This window comes from Phyllopteryx taeniolatus, chromosome 19 (assembly GCF_024500385.1).
Source record: "Phyllopteryx taeniolatus isolate TA_2022b chromosome 19, UOR_Ptae_1.2, whole genome shotgun sequence".
NCBI lineage: Eukaryota > Metazoa > Chordata > Actinopteri > Syngnathiformes > Syngnathidae > Phyllopteryx > Phyllopteryx taeniolatus.
The window spans coordinates 10218445-10239893 of NC_084520.1; the positions used below are offsets into that span (position 1 = coordinate 10218445).

Below are 21449 nucleotides of genomic sequence, written 5' to 3' on the forward strand. Positions count from 1 at the left end.
TGCCCGCGACCCTAGTGAGGAGAAGCGGCTCAGGAAATGGATGGATGGATGGATTATTGTGTGTTTGAATCTAACTTTTCACAGTTTAAAACAGTTCTCAGTGTGGCCGTTTGCGGGGAATTTCCTTGTGCGAGTTCAACTAAGCTGAGAAAGGGACGCATCAGTTTATGAAGTGATTCCATTCAGTACGCTCACTCAAAAGATGTGTTGTTCATAAATGACAACACTACTTTTGCATCTACCGCTGCAAAAAAAAAAAAAAAAAAGAGCAAAAAATGCTTGGTGGTACACAAATGTGTACTGATACAATCCAATATGGTGCACTTTTGATATTTTCAATGCGCGTGCACACCTGTGCATCACTTATGTGCACCCCTGACTATCACATTGATATCAGAAGCTAATGCTAATCTGCGCTGCGCATTTGAAATGATATAGTTTCGGCCACCGTGCCAAAGTGTTCCTTTCACTCTGAAACTTCGGCCAGCCTAGCTGTCAAGGTTTTGGCGGAGGAAGTCGGTGTATGGGTGGTCATTATGTTAATTATCAGAAAGAAGCATATAGCTAAAGATTGATTCAGCAAGACTGGGTTGTTTGTTTTCACACTGGTTGGGTGGGTATGCACTCCAGAGCCCCAACTATTTGTATACAATTATTAAAACGTCCATAATGTCCCCCTTAATACCTTTGAACGCTGGATTTAAGGATTATGTCATTTTTCAAAAAAGGGATTAAAGGGCTTCATTTTGAAGGATCCATAGACATAATTCCAAAAGGTTTGCCGTCGAAATCCACAGTTTGCACATGTTCCGCTTACACTCCCTCCACCGAAAATCAGTGTGACACGGAGGTTGGCGGATGTGTGTGTGTTATAGTAACAAAAAGCTGAGCAGCGGGTTACCAAATGGAGAGACAGACGAGCGGATGGGGGTAAGGACAAGAGAGGTCAGACAGACATTTACATATTTGAGAGACCTCGCAGCCAAACAACACGCATCATAATGTGTGACAACACACGAGCCAAAATTCATCAGGCTGAATTATCAGGTTATCAGATGTGGTGTTGGTCGTACCCTGGTGCTGGAGCTGATCCAGGTCCATGAATTTGCTGGGTTTGGGGTTGAAGCCCATGGCCACCTCCTGCTCCGCCTCCTTGCGCTTCTTCTGCTCCTGCTGGCGGGCTCTCCTGGCCACCTCCTCCTGGAGCTCGTCCAGCTCGCTGCGCCCTGAGACTGACCAATCAGTGCCAAGACATTTGATTCAAATCTTTGGGAAAAGTTAGGACTTGGGACTTGCTTGACTAAAACGTATTAAAGACTCGACGTGACTTAGCCGTGGTATTCATGAGACTTGGTTTAGACTTGAGCTACAGTATACGACTTGACAGTCTTGCCAGTTTACAATTGAAAATCAGCATTTTTCAGAAAATGTACCATCTTTAATTTTTTTTGTTATTTTCTGTGTATTGCGCTTGAACCTGGCAACCCACAAGTATGCCATGATGCAGAGTGCAAAAGGCACTTCATGAAACACATAACATGGGGAGGAGGGCTCTGAAGATTGCAAATATACTGCCTTGTGACTGAGCAAGGGTGCATGACTTGACTTATGACTTGCTTATCCCAAGTAATGACTTGCCTTGACTTGTTTGACATTTAGTGGCGACTCGATTTGACGTGCTTGACTTTTTCTATTGCAAGTTGCAAGTTGCAAAAAAAAAACCCAAAAAAACAAAAACCTCACTCAGTGGGAAGGAGGGAGATCTAAATGGACATGAGCAGCCTTTGCCTGGTTCGGCTTGTTTAGCTAAGTGTGTTGTAAAAGGCACTTCACATGCTACATATTCCTTGTCTACAGACTTCTTGTCGTCTACTTCAAGGCCAAAGCTTTGAGGTCTAGAGGAGAGCCCTGGTTCGGTTGGTTTAACTAAGTGTATAGTACAGAGGCAATTGGCCACGCTCTTCCTGGTCTACAATTTCTTGTGGTCAAACGCAAGGTCAAAGCTTTGTGGGAGGACCCGAGCAGTATTGCTTAGGTTTGCTACGCTCCACTTTTAGTTAGTTTAACTAAATACGAGAGTAGTACACGCATTACCGGTGTCGGTGGCGCCAGGACGGCCAGGTGAGGGCAGCTCCTGCAAGATAGCGCCGCTGCTCTTTGACTTGGGCACCGAGCGCCACGAGGGTCCGGACATAAGCGCCCGTTTGTGTTGCCCCACCTCCCTGAGGGACAAAAAAAGGTATCGATTGAGTTGTTTGTAACTGTGTTACGTGGGTGTTTTCCTACCTGTCAGGGCTGCTGCTGTTCCGTTCACTGCTTTCGTAGCCGCTCTCCATTCTCTGTATCAGGCGAGGCTGGTGCTCCACCCCACTCAGAGGCGGAGGGGGTGGGGGGCCCATCGTCCGTCCCAGAGACACGGGCTGTCCGACCAGTCCAAATCTCTTCTCCGGCTCTGCGACCTCCCTGCCCTCTACCGGTTGTGAACTTCGCGGTGTGGGGGTGGTGGGCCGCACACAGGGGAAGGGAGGCTGGGGGGGTGGCGGCGGGTGAGAAGGTCCTGGCAGGGTGTGGTAGCCCTGAGAGCAGATCCGCTGGCTGTGGCCCGAGAAGATGCTGTCGATGTTCAGGGCTTCTCTCCGGGGCCTCCAGGTGGGCCGGTAGCAGCCACCAGAGGAACTGAACCACAAATAGAGGTCCTGTGTCAGCCAATCAGTTTCTTCCTCGCCCTTGCTTTCTTCCCAGCTGTGTCTCATCTCATCATTTGCCTTAGGGCCACATGGTTTTGGGTCACTAAACCTAATCTTGTGAGTTACCCTTTCATATGTCTACCAACTACATGCCTTTGCATCCTACCCAGTTGTGTCTCATCTCCTCAACTGCTTGCACTAAAAATCTTTGGAAAACCAGGTCTGGTCAGTTACCTCTTCCCGTCTCAACCAATCAACTGCCTTCACGCCCTTACGTTGTACCCAGCTACGTGTCATCTCATTAACTTTCACTTGTTCTAAACTACAATTCATAAGTAAAATGCATACTTTTACTCCAATACATTTCCCCTAACTACAGTATCTTTGTTACTCATGACCTTGAGGTACTTGATACAAGACTGTCAGTACCTGGACTTGCTCTCGCTGCTGGTGCTCTCATCCTCCCAGTGAGGCCCCCCGACCCCGCTCTCGCAGCCTCCCACCCCCGAAGAGGAGGAGGAGGATAGGGGCCGAGAGGAGGACGAGCAGGAGGTGAGCGGCCGGCGGGATGAGAGCAGGAAGACGGCCGTCTCCTTGTACTCCTGCAGGGGGGGAGAGGGAGGCCGGGGAGGACCCTCCACTGTTGACTCTGGAAGGAGGAAGAATAATCTCATAAGGGGGAAGAAAGATCTTAAATATAGTTGTGTAATTAATTGTTCATTGATTATAATTATCCAAGTTATTGAAGAAATAAAGTGTCTGATCCCTTTGTTCTGATCTCTTGCACGTGTTTAACAGATGCAAAGCAAAGCAAATTTACTTATATAGCACATTTCATACACAAGGTAACGCAATGTGCATTACATGATTAAAAGCATTTAAAAACAAAGAAAAAAAACAGCTTATAAACATTTAAAACAAAGAGAAAAAAAATAAAAAATAAAAATACAATTAAAACAGCGTACAGTGCAAGAAATATTTAAAAGTGGAAATGCTCTAAAAAAACATGGGGAAAAAAGAAGAGTTTTTAACCTGGATTTAAAAACATGCAAAGTTGGGGCTGACGTCACTTCTGTTGACTTATTCCATTCCATTTGTGTGCAGCATAATAGCTAAATGCTGCTTCACCATGTTTGCTTTGGACTCTGTGCTCCACTATTTGACCTGAGTCTGTCGATCTCAGAGCCCTACTGGGTTTATATTCCATAAGCATTTCATTCATGTATTCCGGACCTAAACCGTTTAGTCAGTTTAGTTTAGGTCAGAACCCGAGCTGCGGCATTCTGAATGAGCTGAAGCTGTTTAATGCTCTTTTTAGGGAGTCCAGTCAGAAGACCAATACAATAGTCAAAGTCTACTTGAGATAAAAGCATGGATGTGCTTCTTCTGGTCTGCTTGACACATGGAACCCTTCACTCTGGATATGTTCTTCAGATGGTAGAAGGCAGTTTTAGTAATTGATTTGATGGGACTGTTGAAAGTCAGGTCGGAATCTATCAGAACACCAAGGTTTCGGACTTGGTCTTTGGTTTTTAAAGAGAGTGACTTCAGGTATTTACTAACAGCAATTCTCTTTTCTTTATTGCCAAAAACAATATGTCAGTTATGTTGTGATTCAATTAAAAGAAGATTTTGGCTCATCCCGTTATTTATCTGTTTTAGACAGTGACACAACACCTCAATTGAACTGTACTCATCTGGAGACACTGCTAGATATAACCGTGTGTCATCTGCATAGGTATGGTAGTCAAAATTAAAGTTCTGAAGAATTTGACCCATGGGTAGCATATACAGGCGGGGTCCAAGAACTGACCCTTGAGGGATCCCATAGGTTATTGCCATTCGATGAGAGTGAACACTTCCAATGGTTACAAAATAAATCCTTTCTCCAGGTAGGACCTGAATCATTTAAGGACTGTTCCATTTAGTCCTACCCCCGTTTCCAACCTGTTCAGCAGTATATTATGATCTACCGTATCAAAAGCCACACTGAGGTCCAACAAGACCGTGAATTGACACCTTTCACAAGTCAGTATTCAACCTTATATCATTTAGTACTTTGATAAGAACAGATTCTGTACTGTGATGAGTTCGGAAGCCTGATTGAAATTTGTCAAAAAGCACATTTAAGTTCAAGAAATTGCTGAGTTGATTAAAAATAACATTCTCAACGATCTTGGCTATGAAAGGGAGATTTGAAATGGGTCTACAGCTTGCTAACATGGAAGCGTCCAGCGTTCTATTTTTTAGCAGAGGCTTAATGGCAGCTACTTTAAGAGCTTTAGGAAACTCCCCTGACTGAAGTGAGCAAATGATTATTTGGTGCAAATCAGCTAGCACAGACTTCGCAATAGCTTTGAAAAAGTCAGATGGTATTGAGTCAAGACAGCCCGTTGATGGTTTCAGCTGCTGAACCGTTTTCTCTACAGTTTTTTTTTTTTTTTTTTGGTCAACTGTATAAAATTCTGACATGGCAACTTTCTGTCCCTTGTAATTACAGGGATCAAAAATGCCTGATCTCCATAGGGGTCTGACTTATTCTGGAAAGGAGACCGCAGATATCAGTCAGATTCGCAGATAAGGTTCTTCATGGGTGGAGGAGGGGCCGTGCTGGCTCATCTCATTTGGCATTCTCTCCTCCGATTGTTTGGATGACACTGATGAATCCGTCTGCGCCTCGTGTCGCCTTATCTCGTGTTCCTCCGATTGTTTGGGAACAACTGCATCTTTTTGTCCTTCAGCCGTGTCACCAAGGCCAGTGTTTTCTTTTTGGGCCGCTGAATGGCGTACACAGTAAAAAAAATGTTGGCAGCCACTAACTTAACCCCGTGTCTATTTAGACAGAAACCATCTGCCTTGTATAGATGTCTCCGCTCCCAAAAAATTCAGAAATGATCAATGAAACTCACGGACAGTGCCGTACACACTTCTTTGAGCCACTTATTTAATTGACTGAGCCTAGAGAAACGTTCATCTCCAAATCGTACAAGTGGGAGAGGTCCACTAATAAAAACCTCAGCATCCAAACATTGTACTTTTGTTAGGAGGTCAATGAAATCTCGCTTCAGTACCTCTGATTGCTGCTTGAGAACATCCAGGGCCCCTGTGTGTATAATGACATATTTCCCAGTTGCAGTGATCGCCAGGATTTTTTTTTGGGAGATATCAGACACCATGTCATTGGAAAAACACAGTACTTGGTGGTGTTCTCACTGCAAAAATGTACATCCTTGACAGCTCCATCACCAACTATTAATGTTTGGGGTGCCATTTTTTTCTTGTATGATTTAGTTTATACCTTTCAGGGGTGGTGGGGGCTGAGCATTCTTGGCCAGGGTATTGTAAAAGTGGCTCGAATCTATTTGTAAGTCTGATGTCAATGTTTTCCATTGACTTGCATCCTTTTTTCTTGCCCTTCACTGTAGCGACCATCCACGGCTGCTCACTCGGGGTTGAAGGAGCCCGCAACCCAGGCCAGCCTGCTGGTGTTGTCCTCCCTTTTAGATGTTGTCCCATATCTTTGGCCTTTGCTCCCAGTAAATTCCAGGGAGAACTGCTGAATGGTCCATTACCGTTTCCACAGTCCACATCCGTCCTCTTTGTTGAGATAAGTGGCTGTCTGTTAGCACACTTCTGCTCACCATTTTGAGACATCGGTAGAGTGGTTTCATTCCCCGACTGTCCATTTACATCCACATACACTTCAAGACGGTGGATTTTCGTTTCCAGGATTGACATCATCTGCAGCAGTCCGTGATAGTCCTCAGTGGAAAAGGGAGGCATCTTGATTGCTGCTCTTGTTGCTAATAGCAGGCTTGTGCTAATTAGCAGGCCACGCTCACGTAATGGTGAGAGGGTGTCAGAAAATAGTGGAACCTAAAAACAAGCTTATCAGCAAGAAAAAATGTAAGCAGAGCGAGCAAATAAAGCGTCTGCACTGTACGAGAGCGAGAGAGAATAATAATAATTCTGGGGGATTGTCATAAATTACCAGCTGTGAGCCAAAATGCCACAATGCAAACACTCAATGGATTTAGTGAAGTGTGTAAAAGATGATCAAATTTAGGACAAATAATTACAAATTCAACGACCTTTGTATGGACCGTGAGAGTACATAAACGTTTTCTAGGGATCGCGGCATTGAGAAGATTGGGAACCAAGAAAGTGAATTCAATTACATTGAATGACATTGAAAGGTTTTAAGAAAGGGTTAGGGTTTTTAAACAAGCGATAAGGTTTCAAATTGGGGCTTCAAGCCTTGTTGCGGTTTCACAGGAGTTTCAAGCCGGGTTAGGATTTCATGCTTAGGTTAGAGTTTCAAACAAGGTTCACATACTGTATGCCGTCGTCCCCCTAAAGCTCAGCAAATAATTCAGCAGTACCTCTGGCGTCAGGAGCGAGCGACTGTGTTCCAAGATCGTAGTTGCAGACCACCGTGGTCTGAGAGTCGCTGGACAGGTGGCTTCCTGTGGATTGGTACAGCGGCCGGCTGCGGCAGGCACGGTGACTTGAGCTGTCCGTTGACGAGTCCGTGCGGGTGTCGCTGGAAATGGACGGCTCCCGGCCTAAAGAGAGAGAACTTTGTTGGTTAATCCCCGGCTTCCATATGTTTAGGGGAAATTATGCCACGGGGATTAGGAGATTGAAGGTCAAACTCCGGATGATCGACGCAAGAATGTAATCCAGGAGCGGGCAAATGTTTGGGCTCAAGGGCCAAATTTGGTTTTTAAAAACTGACAGACCAGCCATGCGAAGATGAGGTGTGAGGCGATACAGAATGGCAAACTTTTTATTTTGCTAACAACCATCCATTCATCCAGTGAGTTGGAACCTATCCCAGCTGATTTAGGGCGAGAAGTGGCCAGGTTGCCAAGCAATAGCAGGGCACATATAAAGTGGAGTGGAGTAAGTGTGTGGCTTGTGTGTTTTCAGTTACACTTCTTGTCCCTGACCTAATATGATCAGGGTGGGAATCCGAATGATTGCACCATCATACTACATCATTTCTGCTACATAGACAACAAGTTTTGAATAGAAGTCAAAGAAAAATTGTGTGGCCACTTAAAATTTAGTGGAGGGCCGGAGCAGGCCTATTTGACACCTTTAACGCCAGTTTCCCAACTTTTAATGAGCCAAGGCACACATTTTACAGAGTCTTCGCCACATTTGTGTATTTGCTCTGTTGGGTGGCATTTATTTTTTAATGTTAAGATCAGTTTAAAATGATAATAACATGGTTTGGGATCCTAGTTTGTGAGATATTTGCCGTTTAAACATTTTTAAGGGGAGGTGAGTCAATCAGTCGCGTTTTTTTCCCCGCTATTCACAGCAGGACTCAGTCCCTATCCTGCGTACTGTTATCTGACGTGCGGCGGCCCGCGTACCCGAGTCTTCGCTGTCGTAGCCGGCCTTGCTGCTGCAGTGCTGGAGCTCCAGCGGCAGGTCGGCGCTGGCGCTCTCCTGCAGTATCACCGGCGTCCCACGGGGGTCGGCGTAGAGCAGCAGCAGCGGCTGATAATGGCCTTTGATACAGCGGGACACCACGTCCTTCCACTTAGGGCCGATCTGGAGACACATAGGAACCCGCCCACCCATAGACACATATATAAAGCCGGTAATTGAATCCACATTAAGAGAAAATTTTGAATTTATCGCCTGAAGCAGAAGGTCAGACACATCTGCACTATTGCTATCATGTGAGCAAGGACATATAGCTTCACTTACACTCAGTGACACATTCCTACATACGACTCACATCTAAACGACCTTAACGCGCAATCATAAGTAGACACGGACAAACACCTACACGCACGTACGCGCACAGCTGGGCTCACCTCTTTAACGTGGGCATCGTCGAAGTACATCCATTTACGTATCTTGGTCTGGAAGAAGAAGGTGGAGTAGTGCTTGCCGTAGTAGCACACCATGCCCACCAAGTAGAGCTCTGCCTGGCGAGCTCGCTCCTCAGTCACACGGTAGAACAACTACAGTGACGGAGGGAGGGAGGGAGCGAAGAGAGGAAGAGAGGGAGAGGTGTGCAGCGTGAGACAGTTGAGTTCACGTGAATGCCAGCAGCAGTTTTTTTTTGTGCTTTTTTTTTTTTTTTTTTTTACACCTCAATGCCATATGCAGTAATCCTACACGCCAATCATTTTTCATTCCATTGTTTTTAATATTCTGGTTATTTAAAGTAATTAATGTAGAAATCTATAATAAGAAAAATAATTGTAGGTATTGTTATTAATATCATTGTATTATTATTAATATCATTGTATTATTATTGTATTAATGTAATATTTTAAACATGCTTTTGTAATTTCTCTGAAATAATAATCTATTTCAAAGACATTCCTATCTTTCTAAAATAAATACATGGAACATTTGTCTCTATTTTATAGAGTACAGTATAATATATAATATGTTTCATACAATTTCTTTTATTAATATAGTTGACAGAATTAGTAATATATTTTTTGTCACATTTCCAATACTTTGTGGCTATCAACAATAAATAAAAAATATATATATATATTATGTTCAGTAGTATTATCTTTTTATTACTTATTTTGTCTGTAGGTATAATATTTATCATGTTTAATTTATAATAAGTACATACATCAATAATAATCATAAATGTTTATGTATTTTATTATTTTATAATTTATTTATTTTTTTTGCATTATGTTTGATATTTTTATTGCTTAAACCATAAAATATGAATATGCATATCTATATGCAGAAACATTCTCAAGATACAGTAGGGTATTGTAAGTATTGGCGCCCGCCTCTTAATCAGTGAATTGATCCATCAAAAGTTGAACTCCATTCCTCAGTTCTTCTGGAATCTTTACATTTTTAGACAATTATATGAAAAAAAGGCATTGTTGGTTGAGTTTGGTGTGGAGGAACACCGACACAAACACACGTCAGTGATTTTCAACCTCAAAAATTCAGTCTCCTAATCCCTTTCGAAAGGCTTTCCAGAAGAGAGGAAGCAGTTACAGCAAGTCCCCAGCGGTCCTGATACATTTTCCATCTAATATATTTTATTAATATTCAGAATGAGCCAGATTCTGCTGCTTTCCTTTGTGTAAAAACCCATAGCTATTCAGTCAAATAGCGTGTTAAGCGGCGCATTGTCTAATTTAAGAGGCACGACGCAGGCAATTATCCAAATTCTTCTCTTTTTATCGCAAATGGGCTTAATCGTCTCAGCTATGAGTGAAAAGACGAAAGAACGCCGACAGGAAGTGGAGGCGGTGGGGCATATGGATCCACTTCTTGTGACACAAAAGCACAAAAGGCATCGCGCCTGTGACAACGAGCTTCATCTCGGGGATGAGGAATGACAGAGAGCAGGCGGCGAAAAGCCGACATGATGGAAGGAGGAGTTGGCAAACGGGTGGTGGTGTCGGTCTCGGTGGGGGAAGACGGGGGGTGAGAAGAACTTGACACGCTATAACACTGACTCGTGCATTATTCATGGAAATCACTTCAGAATGAGTGTGCCTGAGATGTTACAGCGGCATTGAAATGCACCGACATCGCTCGTTCCTGACACTACTTTGCAACACGTGTGTGTGTGTGTGTGTGTGTGTGAGTGTGTGCGCGCGTGTGCGAGGGCCGCCCGAGGAAGTCCCTGAATCACGTGTCAATGGCTGTGCTCTGTAAATCTATGTAATGGGATCCAATACGACAACACGGCCGTTATAAAGATAATAATGCCGATTTTTTTTTCTGTAGCTTTTAAGGATACAGCTGTTAAGGTTAGTAGAACAAAAGGTCCCTTGGTGATGTCTAAAGGTCAGCTAAACAAGTGCTCACTCAGGGATGGTGATATGTCTGAAGGCTGCAAATGTCTCAAAGTAGCAAACAAGCGCTCCCTCTCATGTCTTGCAATGGGCAAAACAAGCACTTCATCACTGGTATGCCTTAAGGTGCGCAAAACAAGCCCTCCTTCGGTCATATGTCTAAAGTCTTTTAGTGATGTGCCTTAAGGTGGGCTAAATAAATGCCCCCTCAGGGATGTCATAATGTGAGCAAAAGAAGCGTTGCCTTGGTGCAGTCTTAAAATAAAAAAATAAAAAAATAAAAATAAAATAAAAAGCATTCCACAGTGATACCTCTTAGGGTGGGCAAAACAATTACTCTTTCAGTTAGGAAAACAAGAGCTTCCTCAGTGGTATGTCTTAAGGTGGGCAAAACAAGCACTCCCTCAATCGATTGCCTGAAGGTGGCAAAAAAAAGCACGACCTCAGTCGTATGTTTTAGGCTGGACAAAAAGAAGCGCTCCTTCAGTGATGTGCTTTTATGCGGTGAGCTCAACGGGTACATCTTTATAGCACGAGCTCCCGAAATGTGCCAAAATCCAACTGGACCGCGGGTGGGGAAAGGTGCCCCGTTGCCATGACAACCACAGCCCCTCCTCCTCCTGTGCCACACTGTCCTCAGTCCACCAGGGTTTCATCAGCTCAGGCCGCTAACCGCCTCCCTGTGCTCAATGTCAAGGTTACTTCCCTTGTGGGAGCGCCGCCCCCGCCATCAGGTCCTTCGCAGGTCAGAGGAACAACTTTTTCATATTCAGACAGCAGGTGTGGAGCATGCACCGTGAAAACCTCGTATGGTCAAGAAGGAAAAAAATGGTGACAAACTGACTAAAACAAGTGTTTCTTTAGTAATATGTCTTAAGATGGACAAAACAATCCTGACTTCAGATAGGCATAACAAGCATTTGTTCCATCAGTGATTTGACCAAGCAACTCAGTGAACTGTTTTAAGGTAGACGAAACAAGTTCTCCCAAAGTGTTGTCTTAAGGTGGCCAAACAATTGCTCCTTTAGTGATATTGCTTGTGGTGAGCGAAACAAGCACTCACTCAGACAACAACTCTCTCAGTGATGTCTTAAGGTGGGGCCAAACAAACGCTCCCTCAGTGTTATGCCTTAAGGTGAACAAAACAAGTACTAAAAACATGCGCTCCCTTAAAAAGGAGCTCTCTCTCAGTGATATCTATAAGTAACAGAACAAGCACTCCCTCACACATATTAAGCTGGGCCAACCAAGCGCTCCCTTGGCGATATGTCTTAAGTTATGCGAAACAAGCGCTCACTCAGTGATAGGTCTGAAAAGGGGGCAAAACAAACATTCTCTCAGTTACATCTTAAGGTGATCCAAACTCATCGCTCCCTCAGTATTACGACTTGGAGTAAAATAGGCGACAGTGAAAAAAGAATGTAGTGCGTGGCAGTCAGTCCCTCTGCTTTATATTGCACATTATCGCCGCCTATTGGACTGGAGTGGAAGAGCCTCACTTACATCTCCCAGGCGCAGGCAGGTGCCCAGGCTGTGTATGACGTCCTCGGCCAGGTCCGAGTGGTCCGAGTCCCACACCAGCCCGATAGACACGATCTCGGGCGAGTTCATCAGCACGCGGCGGATGCGCAACACCTCCCCGCAGTTACTCTAGGAGAACAAAAAGACCAAAGTATTGATACACCCTCCATTTTCACTTCCTGTGTGTCCTTTTGGTCATATATCCTGTGACGTGTGCGGGAGCGGTGATGATGAGAATGATGACGATGATGATGATGATGATGATGAAAGGATGTGGACATCAAAGCGACATGTTTGTCCCTTGGGCTGTCTGCCGAGTTCAGGACTGCGTGTACTGGATGCTTCCTTTTTAGTCATGACCTACCGCAGAGCTGGGGCACACACATACACAGAGCGTTGGCATAGCCGTCTCGGAAACAGCCTGAGAACACCCTGGCGACCGGCGGGCTTTGCCAACGTAAGCCACCCACGCACACATATGCAACACAGCACACACTGGACTCTCTCTTTGAGGAAGTGTGGGGATGGGGGGGCTTGGATTGATGCTTCTCCATTCTGCCTCACCGGGGGGGGGCTTGGATTGATGCTTCTCCATTCTCAAGAGGACCTTTCCAGCATGTTATATAATTGCACTGGCGGTCAGATGAAAGTGTGGGTTTGCAGAATACTGATCATGGAAACTCCTCGCAACTCATTAGGCACCGCAGCGAGGAGATAATCCACATTTAATCAATCAGCCAACGAAGGAGCACTAACGATGATTTATTATCTTCCGTGCATCTGATATGTAACTACGGAGCATGTCAAATATTCAAATTTACATTGAACTAGTACAGTTGGGTGCACCCTCAATGATGACAAAAGGCGGGCAAAACAGGCCTCGGCAAAGTCTTCAGGTTGGCATAACAAGCGCTGCCTCAGTGCGGCGAACAAACATTACTTTAGTGATTTGTTTTAAGGTAGTCAAAACAAACACTCCCTCAGTGATATGCCTTTAAGTGGGCAAAATGAGCTTTCCCTCAGCAACGCCTTATGTGGCAGTTGTTTCAAACGTCCATCTCTTAAATCTAATGTTAAAAGTGTCAGACAAAAGTGGGCATTATTATTATTGATGATTGTTATCTTTTGTGGATCTGTGTGGCAGGTTGCAGCAGCTCATGATGGCGGCAGAAGGGTTGGGGGAAGAGGGGTTCTCAAGCTCTGTGAAAAGGCCCACAGAGGAGCCTCTTTGTGGGGACACTTTTTGGCAGCGAGGGGCGGCCATGTGAAGCCAAGCTGGATCCATTCGCTTCCCCAATGTGGCAACACAACACACACACCGTCCTTTCTATTCTAAATTATCAGCTAAATTGGACAACAACACCTGAATGCTCCCATTCCAGATTGTCTCCAAACACAATTTGTAGGATTCTTTTCAAAATAATCTTTTTATTTTTATGCAAAGCACTGCGCCGCATTGTCATGCTGCAACAAGCTGAATGCGGCCTCGCTTTACAGTACGCCGGCGGGTCGATGAGGACAAGTCCAGAAAATATGCTTACGGTGACGAAAGCGGCGAAGAAAAGTGGAGGAGATGCAAATGAGCTGTTGATTATGTAAGCAACGCAAACAGCCTAAAACCATCGGTGATTATGTTATATAATGCTGACATTACTATTTCATCTTCTTTATTATTAAGCGCTTGTGCTGATAAGATGATGACTCCACACATATTGTCATTTCTGCAACACAATTAATTGCGTTAAAATGTTGTGGTGAATGTGTGTTTGTGTGTGCGTGGTCTCACAGGGCAGTTGCGCAAGTCTCCCATGTTGCTGGCGTTGCGAAGAAGTTCCCCAAACATGTCCGGTGTGGCCTTCTCCCGGCACTCCAGCATCCTCACCGCTTGGTTACTGCAGCAACACACAAAACCACCATGCATCACACGCACAAACAGAAAATGGATGGGTAGAGCTTTTATTCTTTCTCTCTTTTTTTTTTCTTTTTTTAAACTGTACTTCTAAAAATATAATATTCTGATACTTTGGTAATTTCAAATAAATAAATAAAGTGATTAATTAATTAATTTAAATACAACTTTCTTTGTGGGATGACCAACCCAGGGTGTAATGTATTGCCTCTCACTCTAAGTGAACTTGGGAACCAAATGAGGCCAAGCGCTGGAGAAAACAGATGGATGGATCATTTAAAAATATATATATATATATATTATTATTCATGGCCTTAATATATTTCTACCTATTTATCCAAACATATATAAACAGACTATTAAAAAAATACCTCTTTGACTGTGTCACTATCTTTGTTTTTTTTTTTTAAACTGGGTCACATGAATTACCATTCAGAGGAGTGTACCTAATGAAGTGGCCAGCCCCCCCCTAACCCCCCAACCCTTTATTCGCCATCTTTCCAACCCACTGCTCCACATATGGATTTGTGTTGCCCAAGTCCTTCCTTCTCCCCTCTCTGGGGTCTCAAATCGCTGATTGATGACTTCCGTATTTCATTGGCTTCCGGTGCGTGTGTATGTGCGCGCGCTACCATTTGTATGTATGCTGTTTTTGCCTATATGTGTGTGGGTGTATGTATTTTTACCATAGGGACGTGGTGGAGATGTAATGAACCATCTGAATGAAGGGCAGCGGGTCCGACGTGGCGCCACAGCTGTTACACACGCACTGCGAGCGCAAACACACACAAACACACACACTCAGCTCGTATATGCTTCCATATTATGACATTTGGGAGTGTGTGTGTGCATGTGCAGGTGCACGTGCCTGCTCAAACAGGGTCATGGCAAACTTCTGGTGCGGGATGCAGTGTTTGGCCGTGCAGATGTCTTCTCGGCTCTCGGCGCTGATGTGGAAGTGAATGCGCATCAGAAGGTTTTCCTGACAAGAAAGAAAATATGTTTTTGTGTGTCCATGCGTGTGTGCACACAAACGACGAACAAGCTAAAAATGTTATATTTTGTCTGAAAATGCTGTAGCTTTTGTTTTATCATACCATCCTTTAAAAACAAAAACAAAAAAGGTTATTTTCGTAAAATTCATGACCAAAAATTTTAAATTTCTACTTTTTTGGGTGGGGAAATCCCACTAAACTACCAGCAGAGCACAATTGTGAGTGCAGCATCCAGTCTCCTCCGATCTAACTTTGCTATAAGCTTTAGGTGCCCATGACTCACAAAGCACTCAGCGGCATCGTCCATGATGCCCAGCTGGAAGCGCTGCTCGTCCTGGAAGGTCTTAGCCAGGGCGCTCCGCAGCGCGTCGGACGGCAGCACGCGCTCGCTGCTGAACTGGAACTGGGCAAAGATGCTCTGCGAACACACACGGGGAGTTTCCTCAAATCGGATGGCAAAATATTGCTGTGTTTTAATGGATAGCTGAGCCAAAACGGCAGTGGTAGATGAACTCAAAAGGTTAGGCCACACCATACAGTACAAGTTCCATGTAAGAGCTCAGATGGGTAGGATTTAGGATTTGAATTATCTTGAAACACTTTATTAATCTAGGTCACAAAAATATTCCAAAGGAGGAATATAATGAAGGATAGCTGAGGTAGCTGAGAACAAAAGTACAGGCGGTGATGAACTGCACTATATATTAGCACCAAAACAGGTGAAGGCTTAAGATGTACTGTGATGTACTGTACAAAGCACTCAGATGGGTATAATAAAAGGGCAGGACAGCATAGACGCATGTATGCATGGTATGCTCTTGGAGAGCATCCTCAACTCAGTGTCCTGCCTGGCGAAGCCAGAAACCGAAGCGGAGGAACAACCCATCAAAGTACAGAGCAACAAATGCGGAGACGACGACGGAGGCGGCCGGGCCTCCGTCGCAGACGCCATCAATAATAGATCGGCGCGTTTTCTCTCGACGAAAACAACCCGCAGAGTGCTTTGTAGTGGCAAAAAAGGAAAGCGACGCAAAATGTTACGGGGCCAAAAGTGTGTTTTGAAGCCAGACGTACAAAAACACACAATGCTGTGGAACAGCCTTTATTTGACCCCAGTAGCTGAGAGGTAAAGGCTCCTCAAGAGATAAAATGGACACCTTCAACAAATAATCTTTAAAAGGAGACATATTGTGCTTTTTCCCCACAATCTCAGAGAGTTCCAGACTGTCTTAATAACATGTCTGTGGCATGCTTTCGTCAGAATACTCCAAGGATCAATAATTCTGCTCATATTTTTGCAGAATATTTCTTACCATGGTGAAATTGGCTCATTTAAGGGACAAATCTATCTCTTGCAGTGCGCCAGGCCTCATCCCGCCCCACATACTGCTACGCCGGCTTTCTTTAGATTGATAACCAGCGGGCTTCATAGCTTGGCCCTCTCCTGTTCCACTCGCTCGGCAGCGAACGTTTGCAGCAGTCAGCTGCTTGCGAATAGCGAAAGCAGAGTGCGCGGAACAGATAACAGCTGACTCGGGTTCAAAATAGAGTTCTTCTTCTAGCTTCGGGTTCACGCAGAGGAGAAGAGGCTATAAGGAACTTTTAGGAGTGTAGGAGCAGACGTCTAAAGCGGGAGAGATAAAAGCACGGGTTACTGTGTTCTGAAAGTAGTTTGTCATTGTTTTTTGACGCTACTGAACTGGAACAAGCAAAAAAAGCAAAACTATTTTTGACCAGGGCCTGTAAAACTATGGCAGAGTTGTTTTTTGACATATGGCGCCCTATTTTCGTGACCGGCGTAAAAATCGGGCCTAAATCAGGCACGGCAGGCGGTGCAACACGTGTGCCGACAGGTGTTGATAATTTTGTAGAACAGCGCAGCCTAAAGGATCGGTGAGCGAGCGGGCCGCGCCACTGTGGGAGTGTTTACAGCCGACTTCATTCTCCACCAATCAAAGCGGCTCCTCTCAATGATATGGTTGGTGTTGTTCCTCTCCCAGCCTATAGGAGGTGATAATGAATATTGTGACTGAGTGTGGGCCGTTAATGGCGGGTTATTGTTGGCTGTGATGTCAGTCGATGTGTGAGCCCGTGTGTGGCGTGACTGATTGCGAGTTGTAAGCGGCGGCAGCGCTCGTCTGAACGTTCTGTTACTACTCGTGGCAATAAAGCGACTGAAGTTCATTCGCAACTGTGTGATCCTTGGCCACGTACAAGGGCATTACAATATTATGTTGTGTCGCAAAAATTCCACAAGGAAAATGCTCCTTGAACTACACTATGAATTATAAATGGAGTCATTATTTTTTGGACCATGACATGGACCTTAATGGAAGTTATAGTCCCCTTCAGAGAGTAGTTTAAACAATAACAGGACCTCCTTTGTGGAGCTAACAGCGCTAAGTCAAGCTAAGTCCATTTCTGTCTCGGAATTTCCCCGTTTTTCCATTTTTTTAAGCGTTTAATACACCTCTACTTTGTACGTTTCTCATCTCAGAAGTCACCTTTGACATTTGGAAGGAATGCAGAGCAAGATGGCGTCGGTCATACCACAGAAAGACGACGTTATAAAACAGCAGAGAGCGCTGGCATTGGGAAAGGTAATGTAGTCGTGCTGACAGTGTGTGTGTGTGTGTGTGTTACGACTGCAGCAATGCGCCAAGGAGAATGGAGGGGGAATATACCCTACAGAGAGAATGAGGGATGGAGGGAGGTTGGAGAGGAGGGGAACAAGGAAGGGGTACGGCAGTGAGAGCATGTGCGTGTGTGTGCGTGCACGCGTGTGCACGTGCACGCAAAGGTCTAATTGCGGAGTTTGCAGCCATCTACACCAACTCCCACATTCATTCATCTTTCTCCTTCAGTCCCCTCCTCTTCCTCCTCATCGCATTCTTGTGTTGCAGCAATTTCCAGTGGGCAAAGCCCTTTTTGGTTAGCACCGGTGTGACTTTCCTGTCTGTGAACAACTTTGTATCGACAAGTTCTAAAAACCCGGATCGGCATGTTGATGACGACAGGAAACATTTTCGTAGAGTATGTATAAAGGAATAAAATGTGTAGAACAGTACAGTGGTACCTTGACTTGTGAGTGCCCCCAATTTAGGGGTTGTTTTAGTAACAAGCTGTCGCTCGTTCGATTTTTTTTTGTTTTTTTGTTTTCTTTTGGGTTTTTTTTGCCTTGTTTTGCTAGCAAGCTTAAGATATGCCGCTGATGCACTTTCAGCTGTTATTTGAATGGGACAAGCAGTCAAGCACACAAATATCAAATACACACTCGCAAGGAGTGACTCCAGCTCCTGACGTCACTCAAAAAGAAGCACATATCCAACACACAAATACTACAGGATGTCCAGTAATTACACTTTTTAAAACCAATGTATTTCTTCATATTGTCATGTTTTATTTTGCTTTTATACAATACAGTGCTTTTATAGAAATAAAATTGCGGTGATTTTGGGGGAGGTGGAATGGATTAATCATATTTGTGATTGATTTCAAAGGGCAATATTGATTTGATACACCGGTAAATTGAGTAACAACAACATAAACTAGGAAGTCAAGGAACCACTGTATAAGATTTTAACAAATTTGGTGTATATATGTGTACGTTGGGTCTAAAAGCTGTCTTGTCAAACCAAGCTGAATCCGGATTTGATCCAGAATGCACATTGGCCAACAATGTAAATTTAACGTCGGAACGCTGAGTTTTGTCGCATCAGATCTGAATGTTTCTTTTTCAATGTGATTGTATAGGATCATAATATATGGTCATGATATTTTCTTTTTGCTTTTAAGAGCTTAGTTGTTCACTCGATGATTATTTTATTGATATGTATGCCTTGTTAGACATCTGCGCTGAAATAAATTTTTCATAAATTATCCATTATGAAAAAAAGGAAAGCTGTGTTAATTAGCTACAAAAGAAAACAGAATAAACAATAAATATTGCAGGCTGTAATAATGTACTTAAAATACTATATTGAAAACCCTGTTTAGTTGTAAATAGTTATCATTAAATTGAAGTGCATTTTCCCGACAGAGCAAACTCAAGACAAAGTCACAATACCTTAACTGCAAACTCCCACGAGTGACACGCATGCACACGAGACACCTGTGCGCGCCTGCAGCAGCAAATCAAAGTGCATGTCCGTGGACTGCATTGTGTGTAGGCGCGCGCGTGTGACTGCGTTTGTGCGTGTGTGTGTGTGCGAGACAGAAAGAGACAAAGTGCGTGTGTGCGTACGTGCGTGCGTACGTGCGTGCAAGTGTGTTCGTGTGTGTGTGTGTGTGTGTGTGTGTGCGCGCGGGTTCTGCTGAGCTCGCCGCTTTCAGTCAGGACAATTAATTACAGTGGAGTGGTGTGGAGACCCAACAGTGTATGAAGGGCCGTTCGGGACATTATTCAGGATTAGCTCTCACACTTACTATTCAAATGCGTTCACACACACACAAACTACTGAAAGGCTCTCATAACGACTACTCAAACACTCTCATGCACGCGAGTCTTGCTTTCATTAACACTACTCAAATGCTCTCATTGACACTACTCAGATGCTCTCAGACACACGAGTCTTGCTCTCATTACCACTACGCAAATGCTCTCATACGCATGAGTCTTGCTCTCATTACCACTACTCAAATGCTCTCATACACACGAGTCTTGCTCTCATTAACACTCCTCAAATGCCCTCATTTACACCACTCAAATGCTCTCATTTACACTAGTCAAATGCTCTCATTTACACTACTCAAATGCTCTCATTTACACGACTCAAATGCTCTCATTTACACTACTCAAATGCTCTCATTTACACGACTCAAATGCTCTCATTTACACTACTCAAATGCTCTCATTGACACTTGTTGAATGCTCTCATTTACACGACTAAAATGCTCTCATACACACGCGTCTTGCTCTCATCAACACTACTCAAATACGTTCACACGAGCACATCAATCACATTCTCGCACACATCACTGGCATTCATAGCTGGCATGAGAGCATTTGAGTAGTGTAAATGAGAGCATTTGAGTAGTGTTAATGAGATCATTTGAGTAGTGTAAATGAGAGCATTTGAGTAGTATCAATGAGAGCATTTGAGTAGTGTTAATGAGAGCAAGACTCGTGCACATGAGAGTGTTTGACCAGTCCTTATGAGAGCCTTTCACTAGTTTGTGTGTGTGTGAAAGCATTTGAATAGTATGTGTGAGAGCTAATCCTGAATAATGTCCCTAACCGGCCCTCATAACAGTGTGTTGCTGCTGCATTAGTCACGGCACTACAACTTTGCTCGGGCCACATGTTGGTCACCACTGGTGCAACAAATGAGTTGTGTTATATTATTGGGGTATTACTGTATATAAACAATATTGGCATATTTTACTCTGGACTAGTTAATATATCAGCCAAAATGTCTATATATTGTGCAAGAAAAGCCAATGTTGTGGCCAGTGAGTGCAGCTTTAAAATTGCACTAATTTTAATTATTAAAAAAAATAAGTACCTTGAGTGCACAGAAGATGCACGAGTCCTCCATGCATTTGTGCGTGGTCAGCTGGCGAAAGCTCCTGCGGAAGATGTCCAGATGCCACAAAACCTAAAGAACAAAATCAAGTAAAAGTACTTCCATTTGAAGACAACAAAAACACTCAACAGATTTATATTTTCTCTTCAATTTGTTTCTCACGATCTTATTTGGGTAGTTTAGCAGAAATGTTTTAGGGTCAATGGTGGTTAACAAGAAAAAAGTAAATATAATTTCCTTTTTTTACTGATTTAAAGTGAATTATTAATTTAGCATTAAACAAATAAGATAGGGATGTCCCGATCACATTTTTTTGTACCCAAACTCAAGTCCAAGTCACTTGATTTTGAGTATCTGCCGATATCAAGTCCCAATCCGATACCTCGGCAATGCATTAAATTCATTAGCCGTGTCTATCAAAGAAGGATGCACAAAAAAAGACTCAAAGAAAGCATGCCCAAAATTGAACAGAAACTTGGCCATTTTGTATTATGGCAGCCATTTTGGTCAATTTCCGACTAGGGAATTCGCCCAAATGAGCCCCAGTCTGAAGCAGGTATCCGAGTCAGATGGGCCATGCTAAATTGCGAAAGTTTATTTTATTTTTATTTATTTATTTATTTTTTGCCTATGAAAGCGGGCAGAGCATGGCGCCAAAACTTGAGGAACATTTCGAGGAGCGAGAGCCCATTTAATTTTCCTTGTCTCCTGTTTGAAAAAAGATATGGAGAGACATGCTTTTCATTGTACAGTAACCAAATGTAAACATCATCAAAAAAACCCGTGTCGCTGTTGCGCGATGCTGGCGCACGGTTACCGTGGAAACACGACATGCTTTTTTTTTCAGCACGTTGCCTATCCTGGTGCGTTTTGCTGCTGTCAAAAAATAGCAAGCGAGGGAGCCAGTGAGAAGAGAAACTACCCGAGGGGATCATTTGTTTCGACAAGCGGAGCCCATTATCTGCGCAATTTGTGGCAACAACAAAATTACAATGAAATCA

The 21449-nt window shown here is 43.8% G+C and overlaps 1 protein-coding gene across 2 annotated transcripts in view; it reads right to left on the reverse strand.

Annotated features, from left to right (window-relative positions):
* usp54b (ubiquitin specific peptidase 54b) overlaps positions 1-21449 on the reverse strand; it is a 44282-nt gene that overhangs the window by 10727 nt on the left and 12106 nt on the right. For both annotated transcript variants that reach the window (XR_009785662.1, XM_061756159.1), the window contains exons 3-15: positions 20428-20520; positions 15207-15341; positions 14797-14910; positions 14615-14697; positions 13806-13911; positions 12002-12148; positions 8522-8671; positions 8072-8252; positions 7070-7252; positions 3117-3336; positions 2287-2676; positions 2095-2222; positions 1074-1232 (exon numbers count right to left, since the gene is read on the reverse strand). Coding sequence is in view for 1 of the 2 variants with exons in the window: in XM_061756159.1 (XP_061612143.1) it covers positions 1074-1232; positions 2095-2222; positions 2287-2676; positions 3117-3336; positions 7070-7252; positions 8072-8252; positions 8522-8671; positions 12002-12148; positions 13806-13911; positions 14615-14697; positions 14797-14910; positions 15207-15341; positions 20428-20520 (2089 nt within the window). In the remaining variant the exon portion in view is untranslated. The remainder of the gene's footprint in view (positions 1-1073; positions 1233-2094; positions 2223-2286; positions 2677-3116; positions 3337-7069; positions 7253-8071; positions 8253-8521; positions 8672-12001; positions 12149-13805; positions 13912-14614; positions 14698-14796; positions 14911-15206; positions 15342-20427; positions 20521-21449) is intronic.